Source organism: Sorex fumeus, unplaced genomic scaffold (genome assembly GCF_029834395.1).
Source record: "Sorex fumeus unplaced genomic scaffold, SorFum_2.1 ptg000128l, whole genome shotgun sequence".
Classification (NCBI taxonomy): Eukaryota; Metazoa; Chordata; class Mammalia; order Eulipotyphla; family Soricidae; genus Sorex; species Sorex fumeus.
In genome coordinates, this window is record NW_026606185.1 from 35812620 (window position 1) to 35834601 (window position 21982).

At 38.7% G+C, this 21982-nt stretch overlaps 1 protein-coding gene across 1 annotated transcript in view; it reads right to left on the bottom strand.

The window, feature by feature from the left end:
• The window catches only part of KLHL14 (kelch like family member 14), a 118591-nt gene that overhangs the window by 73721 nt on the left and 22888 nt on the right, over nucleotides 1–21982 (bottom strand). The window contains exon 2 of the mRNA XM_056138223.1: nucleotides 11210–11331. Coding sequence (XP_055994198.1) covers nucleotides 11210–11331 — 122 coding nt within the window. The remainder of the gene's footprint in view (nucleotides 1–11209; nucleotides 11332–21982) is intronic.

The following is a 21982-nucleotide window of genomic DNA, read 5'->3' on the forward strand; positions in this document are numbered from 1 at the left end:
AGAATGGAACGAACAGGGTGAGAGACTGTCTGAGTTCATCATGTCGACCAAGACCATTCATGGTAACTCACAGTTCCAGAAGGCAGAATCTAAACGATGGACATGGGAGTCTCCCGGTGGACGATTCCACAACGAAATAGACCACATCATATTCAATCGACGGTTTTGCCTGACTGATGTCGCTGTTGTCCCAAAATTTCGAACGGGATCGGACCACCGTCTCCTTCGTGCAAAATTCTACTTCACAGAGCGGGGAGAAAGGGCTGCAAAGTTCAAAAAGAGAACTCCCAGAACGACCACCAACTGGGAACTCTTTGGTACTATTGCGGCAACATGGGAAGATGCCATTATTGACAACATTGACGAGGAATACGATCGACTGGTTCAGCACCTCCATGAATGTGCGAGGAACGCCAAGAGAGAGATAGCCACAAAAATTCGCCTATCTTCGAAAACTCTTGAGCTAATTCGCCAGCGTGGTTTGGCGCATGCCTCAGGCAACCGCAAGCTAACGTCCGAGCTTGCAAAGCAGTGCAGAGATGCGATCAAGGAAGACCTCAAAGAGAGAAGAGCAGAAGTACTGGTAGATGCGGCAGAAGCCGGGAAAAGTATTCGTAACGCCCGCCTGTCCTTCGCCAACTATAAGACCAAGATGACTGCCCTCCGACGTCCTGATGGATCCATCACATCCTCCAGAACGGCAATGGAGAAGATTATCCATGACTTCTACTCAAATCTCTTCGATAGCCATGTCCACTTGCCGACATACCAAATTCCACAGGATGGGTATGTCGTTCCCAACGTTCTCCCTTCCGAAATCCGACACGCCATTTCGTCAGTAAAGAAGCAAACAGCACCCGGCCCAGACAAGGTCAGACCTGAACACCTGAAGAACCTGCCGTCAGTACTCATCAATACACTGGCTCGGCTCTTCACTCGCTACCTGTCTGAATGCAAGGTTCCATCTCAATGGAAAACCAGCAGGACCGTACTACTGTTCAAGAAGGGAGACATCCATGACATTGGCAACTATCGCCCGATCTGCCTATTGTCTGTCATCTACAAGTTGTTCACTCGAGTCATCCTGAATAGGATTGGCAGAACACTAGATGAAGGACAACCATGTGAGCAAGCAGGGTTCCGCAAAGGATTCAGCACCATCGACCATATCCACACGATAACCAAACTCATTGAGGTTTCTCGGGAGTTCAAGATGCCGCTCTGCTTAACGTTCATTGATCTAAAGAAGGCCTTTGATTCTGTTGAGACGGAAGCGGTCATTGAAGCCCTAGCCAATCAGGGCATTCAAGCCCAATACATCAGGATCCTCCGTGAGCTGTATTGCGGATTCACTACCAGGATCTCACCATTCTACAAAGAAGTGATCGTTGATGTCAAGAGAGGGGTGCGGCAGGGTGATACCATTTCACCAAAACTCTTCAGTGCCACCCTCGAGAACATCATGCGACGACTGGAATGGGAAGGAATGGGAGTGAAGATAGATGGTCGGCAACTACACCACCTCCGCTTTGCTGATGACATTGTTTTAATAACACCAAACATCAGCCAAGCGGCACAAATGCTGGCCGACTTTGACCGTGAGTGTGGAAAGGTAGGACTACAGCTGAATCTTACGAAGACAATGTTTATGAGAAACAGTCTTGTTCCTGACGCCCCATTCGCTCTCAATGGAACGACCATCTCCGAATGCAACAGCTATGTGTACCTAGGTCGAGAGGTCAACATGACAAATGACCTGGCACCCGAGCTGCGCAGGAGGAAGAGAGCGGCTTGGAACGCCTTCAAGAACGTCGAAGAAATAGCTAAGAGGACGAAGAACCTCCGGCTCCGGGCACATCTCTTTGATTCCACTGTTCTTCCTGCATTAACATATGCCTCAGAGACCTGGGCCCTACGCAAACAAGATGAGAACGCCATTCAGGTCTCCCAAAGAAGAATAGAAAGAGCTATGCTTGGAATATCACGTTTCACTCAAATGAGAGAACGAATCCGGAGTTCTGACATCCGTCGAGGATCAAGGATCAGGGACGCTGTCTCATATGCCAAGGTATCGAAAATCAGATGGGCTGGTCACGTAATGAGATTTAAAGACGACCGTTGGACTAGAGCTGTTACTGATTGGATTCCACGGGATGTCAAGAGACCGCGTGGCCGCCCACCTACCAGATGGTCAGACTTCTTTGTCAAGGTCATGAACGATCGGTTTGAGGCCCTCCATGTTCCCGGAGCGAAGAGATGCCATTGGGCTACACTAGCACGCGACAGGGACAAATGGAGACGTTACTGGCGCCCGCTCGAGCAAATCGACGACTAACGGGAAGTTAAGTGATTAAGTGATTAAGTTGTTGGTTAAAGCCTCTGAGATTTTGGAATCATTGGTTACCAGAGCATACTCTATCCCAGCATTTTTCAGAAAAGGCTATATTCCTCCCTGTAAACCCCCAGGATATTCCAAGGGAATCACGGGTGAAAATTGATTAAAAGGGTGACCAGGGAGGAGACTAGGAGGTCAACTAGAGTAGGACAATGTTGGAAGGGTTCCATGGTCCGAATAAGGTTGAGAAATACTGAAGTAGCCCATCTTGGTTTATAAACAAGTTTCATGTAGAAACAGTTTTAATTTTGGACCAAAGATGAATCTTTGTCAAATCTTTTATAGTAAGAGCAAAAGACAAGGCTTCTCCCTCCCTTCCCAGTTCCATGTGAATTCACTATAGACTAATATAGAATAAAAAAAACATTGAGTAACAGTTATATTGTACATACTGAAGTGGGAGCTTCATTTGTACTATCTTACTTAATTTTTACAAAGACTCTTAAGAGGTGAGTATAATTATAGGCTATTTGTAGATGAGAAAACAGGATCAGAGAGAACGCATCCTGTCTGAAGTCACACCATCAACAAATACCTGGGATATATTTTAATATAGATGAATCTGAAAGATATTGAGCTCTCCCTGTGTTTGTGTTTGTGTGTTTGTGTGTGTGTGTTGTTTCACTATTGACTCTGTTTTAAAGTCAGAACTAAAAGGTCAAAAAATTGCACTGAATTATGGTTTGTTAGTAATTTTATCACTTTAGTGCAAATTTTATCACTTTAGTCTATATATCAAAATTGTATTTTTGATTTCTGGGATTAGGATTTAATTTATTAACTTATACCAGTTCTATTCTATGAACATTGTACTACACCAAATTCATTGAATTAAAATTCATCAGATCCATTTAGAGATTTGTAGGTGAAAAGGATCAGCACACATTAAATCCCATTCATCTGTTCGAACTCATGACAAATGGACTTGTTGCTTAGACAGAGTGGTGTGATATGTGAGAGAGCTCTGTTTGATGGAAATACAAAGACCAGTGTTCTTTTCCTCATTCTGCCACTAAATCATCGTGTGACTCTGCTATGACACCTCCTTTCCTTCAGGCACTTAAAATAAAAGTCCAAATTGTGAATCTGCCAGAGAATTTTTGAGTTTTCTGGTTTCTGCTAGTATCTTTTGGATATTGAGTCTTTCTATTCCCCCATCCCCTGCCCCCTGTTAAAGCCCCGATTATTTGAGTTCCACCATGCATATCTTTCTGAGGGTTGTAGCATATACTATTAACTAACTTGAAGTGATTTTATTTTACATCTTCACCTGGACACCTGGCTAACTTATCTCATCCTTCAGTTCTCAGCTCACACATGCCCTTCTTTGGTGATATTTTCATGGTTCTTAAATAGATCATGTATCTATGTGACATACATTTTGCATAAGTGTTTCATATATTTTTTAAATCTAACTTCAGAGCACGAGCTTATTTTGTCATTATACACTACTATCTGGACTATTTAGTTAATGTTAGCTGACTACTATCTAAGCTTGTTACTATCTTAATTATGTATAATGGTAGTTTTTGATTCAGCAGTATATCTTTTGTATTTAAAAAATGACTGTAACATTAAAAATATCTAGTATATTTGTTGAATGAACAACATGAATATGTAAAAGAAGAGGGTTGTGCAAAGTGATCATTTAATCTTTCAGTACTCATATTCAATGGTTTGCCAGATTTAATTTACAATTTGCTTAGGAAAGATGCACAGCACAATCACACAGTTCGTATGACTCATACCCCCCTCATACCAGACTTAATGAAAATACTACAGCTTGTGTACAAAAAAAGGAATCAGAAATAGCTATGTATGTGTTGCTCTCTGCAGAAAAAGCAATTGCTATATTTAGAAGATATATAAACAAAGTCAGTTGGTTTTGTGAGGCACCAACTTGGTTGAAATAAAGTATTTGGAAGGACCCCCATACATATACATAGATACATATATGTGTGTAAATATATATATATGTATATATGTACTTTGAATCTATGAAAAATCCACTAATGCACTGATGCATAGTGCACAGCAGCAAATAATTCAAGATATATAGCAGCGTGCAGCCATGTATCTCAAATTAGAATTGAGCTCATTGAAGTAAAATTAGATGCTAACGTATTTTAAAAGTCCAAACACAATTCTTTCTCCTTCTTTGTCCAAAGTCATGGAAACAATTATTCATGAACTGTAACAAAAACCTCCAAATCCAAAGAGAGCAACTGCCATTCTATTACATAAAATCTCCAGATTACTCTCTGTTTTCATAACACTCAAAACTATGAGGGGTAGATAGCTCTACTCTTAATTCTTAACTATTAAAAGTGTCTAAGTAATTCTTTGAAATAGTCCAGTGTAAGTAGTTTCTCAGTTAAGTCTTCCATTCATCATATACCCAGGCCCCAAACTTCATACTCTACAATATTTACACAAATTTATTTCAGTCTTCCTTTCATTTTTTGGCTTTTTGGGTCACACCCATCAATGCTCAGGGGTTACTCTTGGCTCTGCACTCAGGAATTACTACTCCTGGTGGTGCTTGGGAGACCATATGGGGTGCTGGGGGTGCAACCTGGGTGGGCCATGTGCAAGGAAAATGCCCTATTTGCGTACTTTTGCTCCAGCCACTATTTCAGTTTCTTGAAGTTACCAACTCTCTTGCTTTTTTACTTTCCCAGTATTGGGTCCTGTTACTAAAATGTTTTCTACCTCCCTATCTGCTTCTATATTCTTATCCAGTTTTTCATCATTATAGGTCACTTCTAGAAAAGGTAGAAAAATCTGGAAAATATTTTTCCATGTTTTTTCTAGTCCTTCTGAAAGCACTAACTCATTATGTAAGCTTCTCCTGCAGTGAGAAAGACTCTATCCACAGATCGTACTCACCTCCTTAGAAATTAAATTAAATCATATAGTGAGTTTCATTTCTTGGTAATAAAGATAATATGAATAATGGAAACCCAAAGACATAAAACCCTCAATTTTCCTTCCAAGCAGATAATAATAATAAGGAACAATTGTTAGCTTCTCAGTTATCTTGATTTTCCCCCATTTTCCTCTTCTCTAATAAAACTTAAAAATCTGAATGAACTGATGTCATGAAACAGAAATATCAAACAAATAAGTTCTACTGAGTGTATCAATATGCAGCATTCAATATTCCTTGAATCATAAGCAATTAGTCCAGAATTATTGGATTCTGATCAAAGTTATATTTTGGAACTGAGGTTCAATGCCTTACATATGTTTTCTCAGTTACTAATTGTTCAACATTTATGAAAGTATATTTCTCAAAGAATAGGCAGAGTCTAACTGTTCTCTGATCTTTATGATAGTACAGGGGTTATAACAGGTGCTGCCTTGCACATGGATTACCCCAATTCAAATCCTGGCACTGGTTTGGTTCCCTCCGGACAGCCAGGAGTGATCTCTGAACATGGAACCAAGAGACATCCCTGAGCACCAAATTTTGGTATGAGTCAAAAACCAAAAATAGTAATTGTAAATTAAGGACACCAGTCCTTCCCATGAGGGGGGATTAAGGTAAACATCCTCCTCAAAGGATCAGAGGATATAACCCAGAAAACCTCTGCACAACAATTTCCAGTGCCTGAAAATACAAGTCCGCAGTTCTTGTACTACCAATTAAAGGGAAGAGCTACAAATTGAATGAAAGAAAAAAAAAAGGTTATTTCCCCCCAATCTCAAGTAAAAGGAACTAGGGCAGGTCAAAAAGGAGAAGGCCCTTCTAATTTAGCTCTTCTCATTTTCATTCAAATGTTATTAAGGGAAGTTCACCATTAGCACATGGAAGGTTAAATTTATATTTGAATTCCTTTTTCCTCCTGTCATTGTTCACTGAATAAGAAGCCTCTACTAAGTAGACTCTCTTATTGGAGCTGTAGAACAAAGAAAGGCAGTTCCTGGAAAACACCTTTTCCCATAAGGGGGAAAAAAAAAAGGTCAATGGGGAATACAAACAGAATGGATTTCAGTGCTGTCTCTTGGAAGGAATGGAAGTTGTTTCCCCAAGTGAACTTCATAAAACTTTGGTATATATAATAAGAAATAATATTAAAAGTATACAATGCAATGGGATAATTTTGTTTGATTTTTACACTAAGAATTTAGGGCCTGTAAAATGCAAAAGGCATCTCTCTCTCTCTCTCTCTCTCTCTCTCTCTCTCTCATTGGCCATTTTAGTATTCATGTCTCCTGTACTGCTTTCTAATAAGTTAAGAATGAAACGGGAGACTGCATACAGGAGTGAGAAATTGTTTTTAAAAAGCTGTAACAAAAGGGTATTTTAACTTCCTCTTTATTATTGATAGTCAAGAGGAGAACAACAATGCCAATTTTGTTATCACTTAACACTCTATAGTTGCAAAAGAAGTTTATAGTTATTTTTGCATGTTCTTTTTCAATACTTTTCTGATAGCGACAGAGACTAGTCTTAACATCAGTGATATGTCATATTAAGATGTTTTCTTTTTTCCAGAAAAGGAAGGTAAGAGGGAAACCTGTGCCAGTGTGTTACCATTTTTTTTAAAATCACGTTACTAAATATTTAATCATGTCACTGAAGTCTTTTCTAATGGGATAGACCAAACCACTGATTGTTGCTTCGTGTCATATAGATTCTTTTTTTCACTTCCATTCACCTTCACTTGATTTAATTTGCTATTATTGAGGTGAACGCATAATAGAGCTTCTTTTATTTGGGCACACTCGGTGGTGCTCAGGGCATATTCTTGTCTGTGCAATAAGGAATCACTCTTAGCAGGCTCATGGGACGATATGGGGTGTTGGGGATCAAATCCAGGTCAACTATGTGCAAGACAAGTGCCCTACCTTCTATACTAGCTCTCCAGTTCCTACACAGAATTTCTTAAATAAAAATAATCAGAACAAGTGAGACCTAAGGATAAGAAAATTATGATTGACTTTCTTTTTTAATTCTTCATTATGTAAAATATGACTGCTATGTTTTTCACAAGTGGATGCATGTGCTTCTGCTCATGGAAAGGTGTTTATTTTTTTTAGAAGGAACTTGCCTCTGAGATAGGTAGAAAAAGGTTTTCTTAATCCAAAAGTGTAAGAGACTCAGACTCAGAGACCAGCTAACCTTAGGTTTTACATTTTTTTGTTATCTTATTTTCTCAGTCAATATGAGGAGAGTCAATAAATACAGGTCTAGACCCACACTAAAAATTACTCCCAACATTTATTGTCATCCTCCCCTCCCTGTCAGTTTAACCCATCCTTCAGGTTTTAGCACATAGCAGCAGGAAGCACTGCAACATCATGTTTCATTGGATTTGGGAGAATTTGGATAGCTTCTTATTTCAGTGAGAAACATTTCTTTCCTATTATCAGACAACTCAATGAGTATAGAAATCTGTCAGTTTTCTGACTTATTTATTCAATTTAGTCAAATAAATACCTTCATTAAAAAAATACAAACCAACAGCAGAAATCATTCAGATTACCTGTGTATTTCCAACAAACCTGGAAAGTTTTCTCTTGGAGCCAAATTGTCACATCCCTGCAGGTAAGAAACTATTGCTTCTCTTTTTTAAAAGGGTCACACCCAGTAATGCTCGGGAGGCCTTTGGGGGTCATTCTTGGCAATGCCTGACCCAGCAATACAGGTCTGATTATTTAGTGCGAGGGTTTGGCAGTGTATTGCCATCAGGATCACACCCAGTGATTCTGGGTTGGCGGCACACATGGTGTTGGTTTTCAGACTCAGTCCTGCATATGCTAGACATGTGCTTTTCAACTCTCAGAACATCCCAGCTCAATCAATTCTATCATTTATTTAATATCTTACATGTAATATTTGGAGACTCTTAGGCCAGTGCTCAAGGGTAATTTAGGCCCTGGTGATTTAGAAAAATATAGAAAATTGTTGTCCTACTCCTAAGCAAAGTGTCTATTGCAGAATAACTTGTCTCCCCTCTCCATGGAGAACCTGAGTTATCCAATGCCTCTAAGATGCATTCAATCATTTCCCTAACATTAGTAGTTACAAAATAGCAATAGTGATGCAATTTATTGAGTCCATTCTCAGTACTATCACTGTCACTGTCCTCCCATTGTTCATCAATTTGCTCGAGCAGGCCTAGTAACATTATGAGACTTGTTACTGTGTTTGGCATATTGAATATGCTCAGTACTAGATATTTTATAAATAATTTTATTTTAAAGACACTTAAATGGTGCTGACAAAAATAAAAAGAAACCATGGCTTGAAGTTAAAGAGATAGTAAATGGGTAGGGTGTTTGCCTTGCATGCTGCTGACCAAGTTCGATCCTGGCACCACGCTGTCCCCTGAACACAGCCTGATCCCCTAATCCCCTGATCTCCTGATCTCCTGATTCCTAAAAACATAGCCAGTGTAGTTTTCAGAACCATCAATGTGGTCCAAAATGCAAAAGAAAAAAGAAAAGGAAAGAAACCATGATCCGGAGCAGCTGCATGACTTGCTTAAGATTACAGGCATGGATTTGAACACTGATCATCTCGTTCAAGTTCATGCTTTCTTATTATGACCTCTATCTAAGAGCTAAATCAAACTGTAAAGAAACATAGCATGGGACTAACAATTGGTCAAGGACACTAGAACCTTAGGATTGGCTTATAGAACTGCATTTATTAGGGGCAAGGTAAGGGTAGGCTGGGGGAGGGGGTAATTAGGAGGGGACCCTGAGACAGGGTGGAGAGAAGTGGACACCCTGGTGGTGAGTGTGGCATTGGCAAGAAAAAGTTAAATCAGACAATGGGAAAAAACTGAGAAGAATGGTCATGTGTACCAGTCCATACCTGTACTCCTAAAATTAATTAATAATTCTTCATTTCATACTCTAAAGCATGCTAGTTTGGGACATATATTGGGTGTCACTACATCTCTGAGCACGGCTTAAAGTGAAAGACTTTTCTTACGTATTGTCCACATTACTTTAATTAACCTTTTTGTCTTTAATCACTTAATCATCACTTAATCCCCGTTATTCATCGATTTATTTGAGCGGGTGCCAGTAACGTCTCCATTTATCCCGGTTGCGTGCTAGCGTAGCCCAATGGTATCTGTTCGTTTTAGGAACATGTAAAACCGATCATTTAGGGTCTTGACGAAGAAGTCTGACCATCTTATAGGTGGGCGTCCACGTGATTTATTTAATTTTCTCTAAATTTTCAAGGTACCTTAAATATCCTTTGTCTTTAATAAAAGACGTTAAACAATTGAAACCCATTGAAGCAAGCCTGTTGTATTTGGGAAAACAGATGGTTTTATGAATTAATATCACGCACTACTCAGGACTAACTCTCTGTTTCTGTTTTCACACCTTAGGAATCTTTTGTCCACCTTCCTTTCTGTCTCCTCCTCCTCCTCCTGTTTTTGTTATTCTCTGGAAAGCTTACAGAAACAAGCATTATCTATTGATCAAATGTAAGAAAACAAATTCCCAGGGTTTAATTTACTTTCTGATGAATTTTTAAAATGCAATGCAGTCATTAATTCAGATGTTTCAACCATTATTAATGGCATTTTTGTAAAAGAGAGAATAAAAATTGCTTCAAGGTATCTCTAACTTATTTTTCTTTCTTTCTTCTCCTTAATTAATCTCATTGCTACTATTCCACTACTTCTTCACTACAACCGTAGTGTATAGGTGTCCAGGGAGCTTTCTCGTTGCAGTTCCTGGACAATGCTACTGCAGGTTTCGCTGGGGTAAGCCAGCTCCGAAATGGATTATTTCAAGCACCACCTCACATGTCTTTGCAACTCTTCTACTCTTGTGGGTAAACTGTTGTCCTGTTTTTATTACTTCAAAGGACTTTCCAGAAAAAGAAAGGAAATAATTTTCTTTAAAAAAAAATCTAATAAAATATATAACTGCTTAAAAGACACATGCAATAAGAAAATCTGACTTTCACTTTTGTCGGGTTTAAATGCATGGCTTTGATTTATGGATCAAAAATGCTCATTTATTATTTTATCTATACAGCTCTGGGCAATTTTGACAGTTAAAATTTAGTTTTATTGACCAGTGCAGCCACTGTGCCCACAAGGGTACGGGTGCACACAGCCTGCTGCGCTCAAGAAGCGATGATTTTTGATTCCATGACTGAGTCAGATTGGGAATCATAACGGATATAACAGTAAGTTCCAAATCTCAGTGCCCAAGGCAAGAGGTTTGCTGTAAAACACAATCACCCTTTTAGGAGGGGAGGAGGAGAGTCTTGGGTGGAACTCTGCAAGCACAATTTAATGTGGCTGGGATAGGCCACAGATTTATCTGTCCATCCAGGCTCTGTAGCAATGGAGGGAGAGGAGTGATTCTCTAAGGACCCAATTCCACACACTGAAGATTGAAGAGCAAAAATGCCCCCAAAGCAAAATGGCGGTTAAGAACAGAGACAATGAATTAAACAAACATTTTGATGTGAAAATTTTTCACTGTCATTAGCCAACTTTTCACTATCGTGTGAATCAAAAATTCAATGAAGAAATTTTTTCAGAAGGTCTTGATCACATCTCTCCCCACTTGCAGTACATGCAGAAACATAAACTCATGCAGTGATTTTAGGCCACTTTAAATTGAGGCCTCTTCAACTACCAAATTGGCCACCTCTGCAATGTTAATTTAGTCTTTTACTCTAAATCCCCCGTGATACATAAACAGACCTCCAAAGAGTAACAAATCAATAAAATGTCTAATTTGATTAAACATGTTTTCGAATTCAGCAAGACAGCTCTAACCTGAAATAAATAGTTGGGTAAATAAATAAAGAAGAGCACTCACTCGTAAGTATTTTCCATGTCTTCTTTTCATCATCGTAGTACTGAACCAAATTGCTGGGGAGCCGGTCCGGCCCGGGAGGCAATCCTCCAACCAATAACAGCATTTTCTTGTTAGAGCGAATTCTTCACCCAAAACAAAAGAGGAGATGAATAACCACATTATTGTAGAGTCTTTTTAGTGGCAACGAAATCATAACCATCAAAAGAATGTTCCTTGCTTGCAGATTTCTATTTCATTTTTTTCCTGTTTCTTCTCCCATTCATGTCTCAACAATTTTTTTGAACCACGCAGAAAAATGATCAGAAGAGCAGCATATCTCCATACTCATGGAATAATAAGCTCCCTTTATACAATTTGTTAGAGGTTCATTCTAGAACGACCTTTTTCTTATATTATCCCTTTAAATCATCACTCTTTACAGCTGAGTACACATGAAATGCTCTGGAGTTGTACTAAGGTTAAGCATTAAAGTTGCATGTCAAAAATCGTATTAGTCAAAATCATTATTATAAGCCATTCTCCACTCAAAGAACCTTGAAAAAATTAAGGTTATGCAGAGAGTTTGTGAGCCAACTCTTTAATCACCCAGGGAACTTCAAATACTAGTTGGGTACAATTAGTAGCACAAGACTAAACTGGGGTGGGTTAACCAGTACCAACAGTACTTTCCATTTGTTTAATTTAGCAGAGACTTTCGCCTTCATCCCTTTCCCAGCATCTCCTCCCCCTCCTGCTCCACCCCCTCACCCCTGGGCACCACTGGCGACACAGCAGCACCAATTGGTAAAAATGAGACTGTGAGGTTGTTTTGAGCCTCCCCAGAGTGGAGCCCTGCCAATGCCTGCCACTGATCCAGCGGCATGAACCTGCTCAACTGTGCAAAGTCACTCTAATTCCCTCCCTCTGTTTTTCTACCTTCTCCCCCAGGGGGCAACCACTGAAAGGAGTGACTACCCACCCATCAAGAGCTGGCAATTCGCTGCTATTAACCGTGACTGTGATTCCCAGTCTGCCTGGCAGTTCCTGAGAACAGGCCTGCAACATCTCATATGCAGTAAAAGCCATAAGATGCACCCTGGCCAGCACACTCGACCTGATGGATGTAAGAGTCTCAGGAACTGTAATGGATTGAGCACACTTACTATTGGAGTAGGGAGGGGAGGCCCAGACCCCCACAAGGGGCCTGCTGATTTAACGGTCGCTTTACATATAATTGAACTTTTCATTTACCTGAAAGGCTGAAGGTGGTAGTGGAAGAAATGGAACAACCATGATTGAAAGGAAAAGTCAATAAATACAAGAGATTCCCCTTCAATATGATCACAGTGTACCGTGTGCCTCGGAATCTATTATTACATATTCAGCCAATCGTTCTGATTCAAGGACGCTTGGCAAAGTATGCCCTTGTGGAGAAGCACTGTTTGTTGGTTAAGAACCTAACATTCGGAGAGTTAACTTAATACACTTAATGACATTTCCATGTGAAGGAAGGGAACAAGAGAATTCCTTTAATGAAACATTGGTGCCATTGAATGCATTGCACATGCCCCAGTAGGAAAAATACCTTCTGGAGAAACTCCTATTAGGAACTCATAGATAGAGGTAGCCATACTCACAGAAGAATTCCTAATGTAATATTAATTTTGTCACCAACCAAACAAACAAAAAGATCCTTCACCTTGAATTTAAAATGCCTTGAAACTGAGTCCATGTGCCCTACAAACCCAATATTTTGGAAACATAAACAGAAGGTATAACGGCAAAGAGCTCTAGACTAGGAGTATTTCAGTAATTGGGGTGGTTTGTTGAGAGAAGTTTAGGAAATTCAGTGTGGGGAAGCACCTCTATTATTTGGAAGTAATACACACAAAATTCATGTGCCATGTAATCTCCTGAATGTTTATTCACCTAAATAAGAGACAACTTTAAAAAAAAATGTAACCAGTCCAAATAATCAACCCATTTTCAGTCCCAATCTTAGGAGTCCCAATCTGAAATCCAGAGGAATGCAAATCTTTTAGGTAGTTGTAGTTACCAGGTATGAACAAACCTGCTGAACAGAAAGTCCTAATTCTGTGACCTTGGAGAAAGGACACTTCTATATGTTGCTGGACTGCAGGTAGGGACAGAAAAGCCAAAATCGGCTAGTAAGAACTAGAGGAACAGAGTCATTGGAGTAATGGGTGACCAAAGCAATGAAATAAAACCTCTAATATTTCAATTTAGTGTATTGTTTTTAAAAATGTGCTTCATGTGTGACAAAGGGAGATGAAAACATGATTCAATATCTATTTGCATTGCATTACTTGATAAGGGTAGATCCTTGAACTGATCCCACTGAGAATTTCAATGTCCACATATATGGGCCATCTCTGCAGAGAAAGAAACACTATAGAATACTTGTCCTGTTTCTCCGAAGAACCAACCACTGTCATCTGTCTTTTAAGAACTGGACTGAGATTACCAATACAGAAGTCACTGAACAGAGAGCAAGTGGAAACAACTTTCCATGTGAATACCAATATTCAAATACCAAGTCCAGCAATATGCAAGACTCCAGATTAAACCAAGACAAATCTCAGGACCACTCTGGGCTCCTCAGGGAATATGATAAAGAATTACATAGAACTATAGGACCTACCTACTCTATTGCCTGTGTGTATTTTCTGTGAAGGAACAGTGTTTTGAGTTCACTATGTGTGATTTTTTTGGTGAGTTATATTTATATCATCACGCATTTGATATTTTATGGTATTAAAATTTTATTATAGTTAAGATAGCCTGTGATTTTATGACTTTTTACTTAAGTTTTTTTCTAATATTCTCATAATAAGTTTGTGTTACTCACTTTTCCAACCCAATTCAGTATTGTTTAATTCTAAGTGAAATTAAAACTCTACCTTGTAAAGTAAATCACATAAAAACCAAAAATAGGTTAAATCATGTGAGTAGCATCATAGTGTCGGAGAAAACATAAAAATAAAAAGAACACTCAACATTTTCTACCTAGAATAACTTCAAAATGGTCCTCAGTGGTAAGTAGCATTGTAGCACTGTCCTCCCATTGTTCATCAATTTCCCCGAGCGGGCACCAGTAACTTCTCCATTGTGAGACGTGTTGTTACTACTTTTGGCATATCAAATAGCCATGGGGAGCTTGCAGGGCTCTGCAGTGCAGACTGGATACTCTTGGTAGCTTGCCGGGCTCCCCGAGAGGGGCGGAGAAATCGAACCTGAGTCGGCCATGCGCAAGGCAACTACCCTACCTGCTGTGCTATCGCTCCAGCCCAAGAGAATATTCTCTTGATCAGTGGTAAGTATACTTGCATTTTACTGAGAGTTCAGAAAGTTTCCATAGTCAAACAAAGTGGCAGAAATAGTACTCTGACATAAGATTCTAACTTTATGAGACCCATGGTCTTTTATATGTTTGAATTAAGTATTTACCTATTTTTTACTTGATGTTCTGATAAAGACCCAGGTAACTCAGATTCTAGTGACAATTTTTCTATTCAATTCTCAGAGCCTACATTTCCCATCTTAAAAAAAAATAGTTCATTTGCTTCTTCAAAGAGTTATCATTAGTCTTATATAAAACAATGTTTAAAAGCTCTATGTAAACTCTATAGCAAACTATAAATCAATTTTTAGATATTATCAATATGATACGGGTTTTATTTCAATATATTAAATGAAATAGTTTGATATGCCAAACACAGTAACAATTGTCACAATGGAGACATTACTGGGCCTGTTGAGCAAATTAAAGAACAACAGGAGGACAGTGACAGTGACAGTTAAAATAAAAATAATTTTTTCTGAGATTGTTGGTGGGTTTATATATACATAAATATATATATATTTATGTACAAGCTACTTAAAGGAATTCACTAACGAGTTGCTATCTTATAACTGCATGTTCTTAGATCAGGTTAATTATATTGACTATGTATTGAGCCTTGTTACAGAAAGTACAAATATGAACATTACATAAAAGCTATGAACCTATCTGGAGTTAAGTAAAGGGAACTAATAGAGATCACCCCACATTTCTTATTTCTTAAGAATAAAATAAATTAGGAAAACCATCACATATTTTACTTTGATATGAATGCAATGTCAAGTATTCAATTACTCGCCGACAGTAATACACGTGAATAATTCCTGTGAAAAAGCTTCCATTCTTTTTACAACATGCAATTATAATAGTGACAATGACAATAATGACAGATAATAATAAATGTGTATTGGTATTGAAACCTCTGATTATCATGCTATTTATTTAATATGTGTGAACTTCAATTTGAATATAGCATGAAAAAAGATACCATGTGAATCAGAAAAGTAAAATTAGGAGAATCTAAATTAACTTGCAGGAGGGGGTTTCAATTTTTCTTTTCTAAGCAGTTCCAACAAAGCCTTACAGGTTTAAGTTTAGAGGCAAAATATACAAATGAAGTCATACTATGATAATTAGAATTTCTTCATATAGAAACATAGTACACATTTTTAGAAGCTCTTCACATAGGGGACCAATTTAGTCAAAATTAGTGTCTTCTCTTTCAATCTGTTAACATTTAAAAAAAATTTCCACCTCATGCTGCATCTTAAGCACTAACTAGTCCAGTCATATGTTTGTCTAGTCTAGTCTAGTCCAGACAAGGAATTAGAGAAATTTAAACAAAGAACTAAATATGGTATACTTAATAATATTATTTTGATGCCTTTGATATGATTTTCTAGATTCTCATATAGAAAAATACAAGTTTAAAAAGGCAATGGAATTTGAAGGTCTCCTTTGTTCCATCTCAGTAATTGCCTAACATTTACCATGTGTCACATTTGTATGTGTGTGTGTGTATATGTGTGTGTTTGTGTGTGTTTGTGTGTGTGTGTGTGTGTGTGTGTGTGTGTGCACTCGCTCATACATACTTTGGTTCCTGGGATGAATGATTGAAGGATGACCTAAAACCTCCTGGTGTAAACAAATTTTTCATCATACTGGTTTTCTAAGTACAGTAAAGTCTCATTTATTTATATTTCAGTGATTTGGAACTTTAATAATTGGGAAACAGGCCAGATAAAATTTTCCTTTCCATGATACATGGAAAAAAGTTTTCATTAACTAGTGGGCAAGAAATTTAAGAAATTGCTGGGTTTTCTGGCATTTTCAGAATGACCTATGTAAATTTAGAATAAATTTACTTTCAGTTTAGGAATAATTTTCATTCATTTATCAAAGTATTTTGCAATGTTCTAAGAACCATTTAATCAGTGAGCTTGAAGAAAACCTTGAAGTCACTTATTTCAGTAATTTCCAAGTCTGGCAGGTCACCAGAGTTATCTGAGGTTATTAAACATTGTTAGATGTATTTTTTTTATCCGTATGCCAAGCTGAAAATCTACTTGTCTGCAAGAGCTTTTATATTCTACCTTTCACACCTATAGACTGGCAACTGTCCTGAATAAATGGTCCATGCATCAACAGTTATAACTAAGGCAGTAGACCACTGGTGGGTAACCTTTCTGTATCTGGTGGCCAATATTGGCCAGTGGACTGGTAGTTGAAAGCCACTGTTCTAGAAAAAAGGTTTAAACAAATGTCCATTATAGCAATACTTCAAATATTGAGAGACAGTTGCAACATGCCTTTCACTTGTTTGAAATCTTCACCTTTTTTCTGGAAAAGTAAATATTTTCCTCACTGTCTTGGTCACTTCCTTTGACTAGACTCTGTACTATCATTGGCCGTTTTCACTATGTGAAGGTAAGAATTGTACACAATATAGCAAACTATGTTATGTGACAGATACCCTAGTTTTATGACTCTCTAAAACTACAATATCTTTCAATAGTCCATATTGCAGTATTGAGTTTTTGTTCAGCTTTCAGCTGACCACAAATATATATTAAAAAAAGAAAAACAAAATATATTGTTTGCAAGTCAGGTTTTTCCCCCCATGCCCTATATTTCTTTAAGTTATATAATTTAAGCACCAATGACTTTTAAAATGTCTTATTTTTTATTTGTTTGTTTTGGGGTCAAAGTCAGTGCTACTCCAGGATACCGCCTAGCTTGGGGATGGGGTGGTCAGTTCTGGCTGTGTTCGGGGGTACAGCCCAGATCTCTCACATGCAAAGCATATGCTTTAGCCCTTTAGGTTATCTCCCTAGCCCTGAAAATTATTTTTGTATTTTCTGCTGGTTTAGACATTTTGTTTTAATTTATTAATTGTTTGGCTTCCACTATGTTTAAGAACTGTTCTAACCCCCTAGTTGATGATGGAAATATTGAGAAAAGGGCGGACTCTTCGGGTGAGTCAAACAACTATCAACAAATACTCCAGCCATCTTCAAACACCCTACTTAAAATTAAGGGAAACGGGGGCTACAGTTACTAACCTATAACCTAGACTTTGTTATAGGTTAATAACTGTACGGAGCTGAAAGAAGTGATATCAGCTTCACAAATAGAAGGGTACTTGAAGTTTCCTTGTTGGTGATCCTTTGTGCCGTGCTGCTTCTGACAGAGCTATAAAGAGGCCTGGCCCTCTGTTGCTTAGAAACTTGCTGCCTTTTTCAGTCAGCCAAGGTTTCTTTGTCCATGAGGCCATTTTTCTCTTCTTATTAGAAACAAGGGGGATAAAGTCTTTCTTCTTTGTTGTGCATTACTTGCCTCTTAGCAGTACTAAAAACATGATTTTTGAAGCAGAAAAGACTGACTAAAGATAAAGGCCACTCAGTTAGGGTGACAGTTTGATTTTAATTCTTAAATGAATAACTTTGGGCTTCTTGGGCCTCCTGAATATAACTTGTAAAATAGGGATAATAATTGGCATATGTACCTATGTGTCCATATTTCTATAGCATATATATAGGGCCACAGAGATAGGATCAAAACACATGCTCTGCATTCTGGAGGCCCGGGTTGAATCCCTAGTACCACATGGTCTCCCAGAGCACTGAGCTGGAGCAAACCCTGAGCACAGCTGGGTATGGCTTCCAAACAACAACAAACTAAACCAAACCAAACCAAACCCCTAATAAATAAATGCTAACTATTCCCTTCTTTCCCACCTTCTCCTCTCTTTTATCATCATCATCTTTCTTATTATTAGTTCTTCCTTTGTGTAATTTACAGATTTGATAAGCAAGTTGTTTATGTCCCTATTGAAATATTACTACCTAAAGATAACAGTGTAATCCCGTTGTTTAGATATTTTAATTATCCCCATTTATTCTCTCTGAAGTTATGCCAAATCAATGGAACTTTTGCTATGCAGTACCCCATATTTGTTGAAAGTGTAATTTTATTATTATTATTTTTGGGTCACACTTGGTCATGCCCAGGGGTTACTACTAACTCTGCACTCAGGAATTACTCCTGGCGGTGCTCAGGGGACCATATGGGATGCTGGGAATCGAACCCAGGTAGGCTGCGTGCAAGGCAAATGCACTACCCGCTGTACTATTGCTCCAGCCCCCAAAAGTGTATGATCTTTTGTTGAAACAAATATTTGATGGAAAAAACTAAGCCGTTTTTAAATGATTAAGTAAATTGGTATAATCATCACCCTCTCAAGGGTCAAGTTAATTTTAAGAATCAACATGACCTTGAAAGGACCTTGAATATGGCTCTTTAAAATCTCAGGGCTAGGATGGAGACATTACTGGTGCCTGCTCGAGGCAATCGAGGATGATCATGATCATGATCGTGAACATGACCTACATTTAACTTTTTTTCCTATCACTGCAAAAGGTTAAGTTCTTGGACTGGTAGCCAACCTTTTAAAAAGCCAATAGTCTCATCTATAAAGTGGGAATGCTGTTAATGTTCAACAAAGTCATCTAAGTGTTACCAAAAAAATTAAAATAGTAGCTCCTTGTGAACAAAACTACTGTTAGAAATTGAAAGTCAGGGGCTGGAGTTACAGTAAAGTGAGTAAGGCACTTGCCTTGCACCCAGCCAACTTAAGTTTGATCTCCAGCAACCCATATGGTTCCCCACTGAAGCCTATCATGATCTCTGAGCTAGAAATCAGCCCTGACCAATGCTGGGTGTGGCCCCCAAGTGAAATAAAACAAGGCATTAAATGCAGTTAATACCCTGAATGACTGTCTCTGCATAGAGAAGGGAGGATAAAGAAAATGCAGCAGGGAAAAACTGTGAAGACAGAAAGGAATTGAGACTCTGTCCCATGACTTTGGAATTCCAGTTGCCCTTATTAAGCTATGACAGCGAAGTATTTTATGCAAGTAGTGAGGGAATGAGTCAGTTCCCATTTGGTGTCACTGCGACCACAAATGCTCATCATTTGGAACAGGAAAAGCCAGGTTGCAGGCCACAGAGATTCGCAGAAATAGTGATGGATTTTGGACTTTCACAAACCATGGGATGGCAGGACTTTGTCAGACTTCTACCAGATTTTTACCAGATCTGGGAAGTCACCAGCTGAAACCTGGATTGTATATAGAAAATATTTGTCTAGTTTCTATGGCAATTATTTGATAAATAATAACTATTACTACATACAGTTATTAACCTTGAAAATCACTTACTTGAAAAATCAATTGGAGCTTTTCTTTTATTGCTTAGAAGCCCTTCAGCTACCCTGGGTTGCAGTACTTATAAAGTCAAATATTGACTGTGTAAGCAAGTTCTATAAAACTGTACAAAATATTAGGCTTCCTACAACGATAGTGATCCAGACCCATTAATAAATTCAAACTCCTCATTCTCTTGGCTGCCATCTCTCTCTTAAAAGGATGCCATCAAACATGATATCCAAATCACCAAATCTTACTCTTAATTCGTCTCCCACCCTGTTTTTTTTAAAATTTGGTATATTAATGCTTTGTCAAGTCCTAAAGAATCTTAGAGTTGTAACGTTTGTTCATTCTATCTCTTCATTCCAGCCAAACTACCATCAAGATGATTCAACTGGGTTGGCACACTCTTAAAATGTTGCAATGGTGACGTCCTTGCTTTCTTCACTCCTGTTTCCGTCTCATGGATTTGGCATCTGTTGTCAAATGAACTTTAGCAAAGCCTGACATTAGTGATCGATTACTTCAATCCTTTATTTATAAACTACAATGAAATTCCCCATCATCTATCACGTCAAAATGTGTGCACATGCGTCTCACCTTACACCTCCTTTTTCTTTGCCTCTTTCACTCTTTTCCTCATGTAGGCCTTGCTGGAGATGATCTTCAGGGTTAAAGGGATTTATAAGTTAAGATCTGAGAACTTGAAAGATGGAAACTGCTTAGACCAGGGGAGGAGAAAAGTATGCAGGGAAAGATCTGGAATCATGGGCCAGGAGGAGACTTGAAAGTCAGCTAGCCTTCCCAAAACTTCAGTAAGAAAGGTACCCAAAAGTCCCCAGGGGGAGCTGCTACCCTTTTCTTAAAATTTTCCAGAGAAGTAAACTCCCTTGAGAATTTGTTCCAGCTGATTTGCTGTTGTATTTAGGTTTCTTTATCATAGCTGTTCTTGGTAATTACACAGCAGCTTTCATCGGGAAGAGCCTTTAAATAGACCTGATAATGCCTCTCTGAGGTAGATAAACACAAAGTATCATTATCCCCATTTAACAGATGAAAGAATAGAGGAAAAAAGGCTTGGACACTTTTTCCAGTGCCTCGGGATGGGTTTTATTTCCCCATATCACAAAGAAATGTCTCTAGGGCTTCCACAATTCTCAGGCTTGGCCTGACAATGTGCCTTTTCTTGTCACCTTCCAACCTGGGAGGCTGCGCTCCTCCTCCCACGTTGAGTCTTGGCTGGACAGTGACTGGTGAATGACCAGTAATGGTCATTATTTAGTTTTCTTAAAATGGAAGAAACTTTAGGAGTTGATTGGTCACAATATAGAAGACTCCAATTTTTAGAAAGTCTCCAATGAAACCTAAGAGCTAAATGGGCTTAGTATATAGGGTGCTCAAAACATCATAAGAATGAAAAATATGGGACAAAAAGAGTCAAAGTTCTTTATGATCTTACTATTTTGGTAATGTCATTATAAGTTCTTTTTTTTTCCCTTTTTCCTTTTTTTTCTGGTCACACCCAGCAAAGGACAGGGGTTGCTTGTGGCTCTGCACTCAGGTATTACTCCCAGTGGTGCTTGGGAGAGCATATGGGATGATGGGAATTGAACTCGGGTCGGCCGCATGCAAGGCAAGTGCCCTAAGCACCGTGCTATAGCTCCAGCTCCCATAAGTTCTTTACCATTCTTCCCCCCCTCCTTTTCTGTTTTCTGTTCTAGTTGGTGGGTGTGGAAGTGGTGGATGGTGTCAAAGGTCAGCAGGGAAGTAGGAAAGGCCACGTTTCTAGACCACAGGGTGGCAGTGTCAGAGGGCACATACCCATAAGAAGAGTTTCTGAGTAACTCAAATCTAAAAAGGCTCCCTTTCCTGTACTCTGTCCCAAAACCCACAATGTTTTATCTCTACTTGAGCACGCTCAAATAATTAGTCTTGTAACACCACCACATTCATCACAGTTATAGGATATTAATGCTTTTCTATTTGTTCTGTAGGGTCAGTGCTATCCCAAGGAATGGGAGTCACCCATGACAGAGTGCAATCTTCACCAAACTTCAGTTATTAGCACAACACAGGGCCTTCAAGATATTTACCGTGGTCCCCTGCAAGCTACCAAGAGTATCTCGCCTGCACGGCCTGGCAAGCTACCCGTGATGCATTTGATATGCCAAAAACAGTAACAACAAGTCTCACACTGTTACTGGGCCCGCTCGAGCAAATCAATGA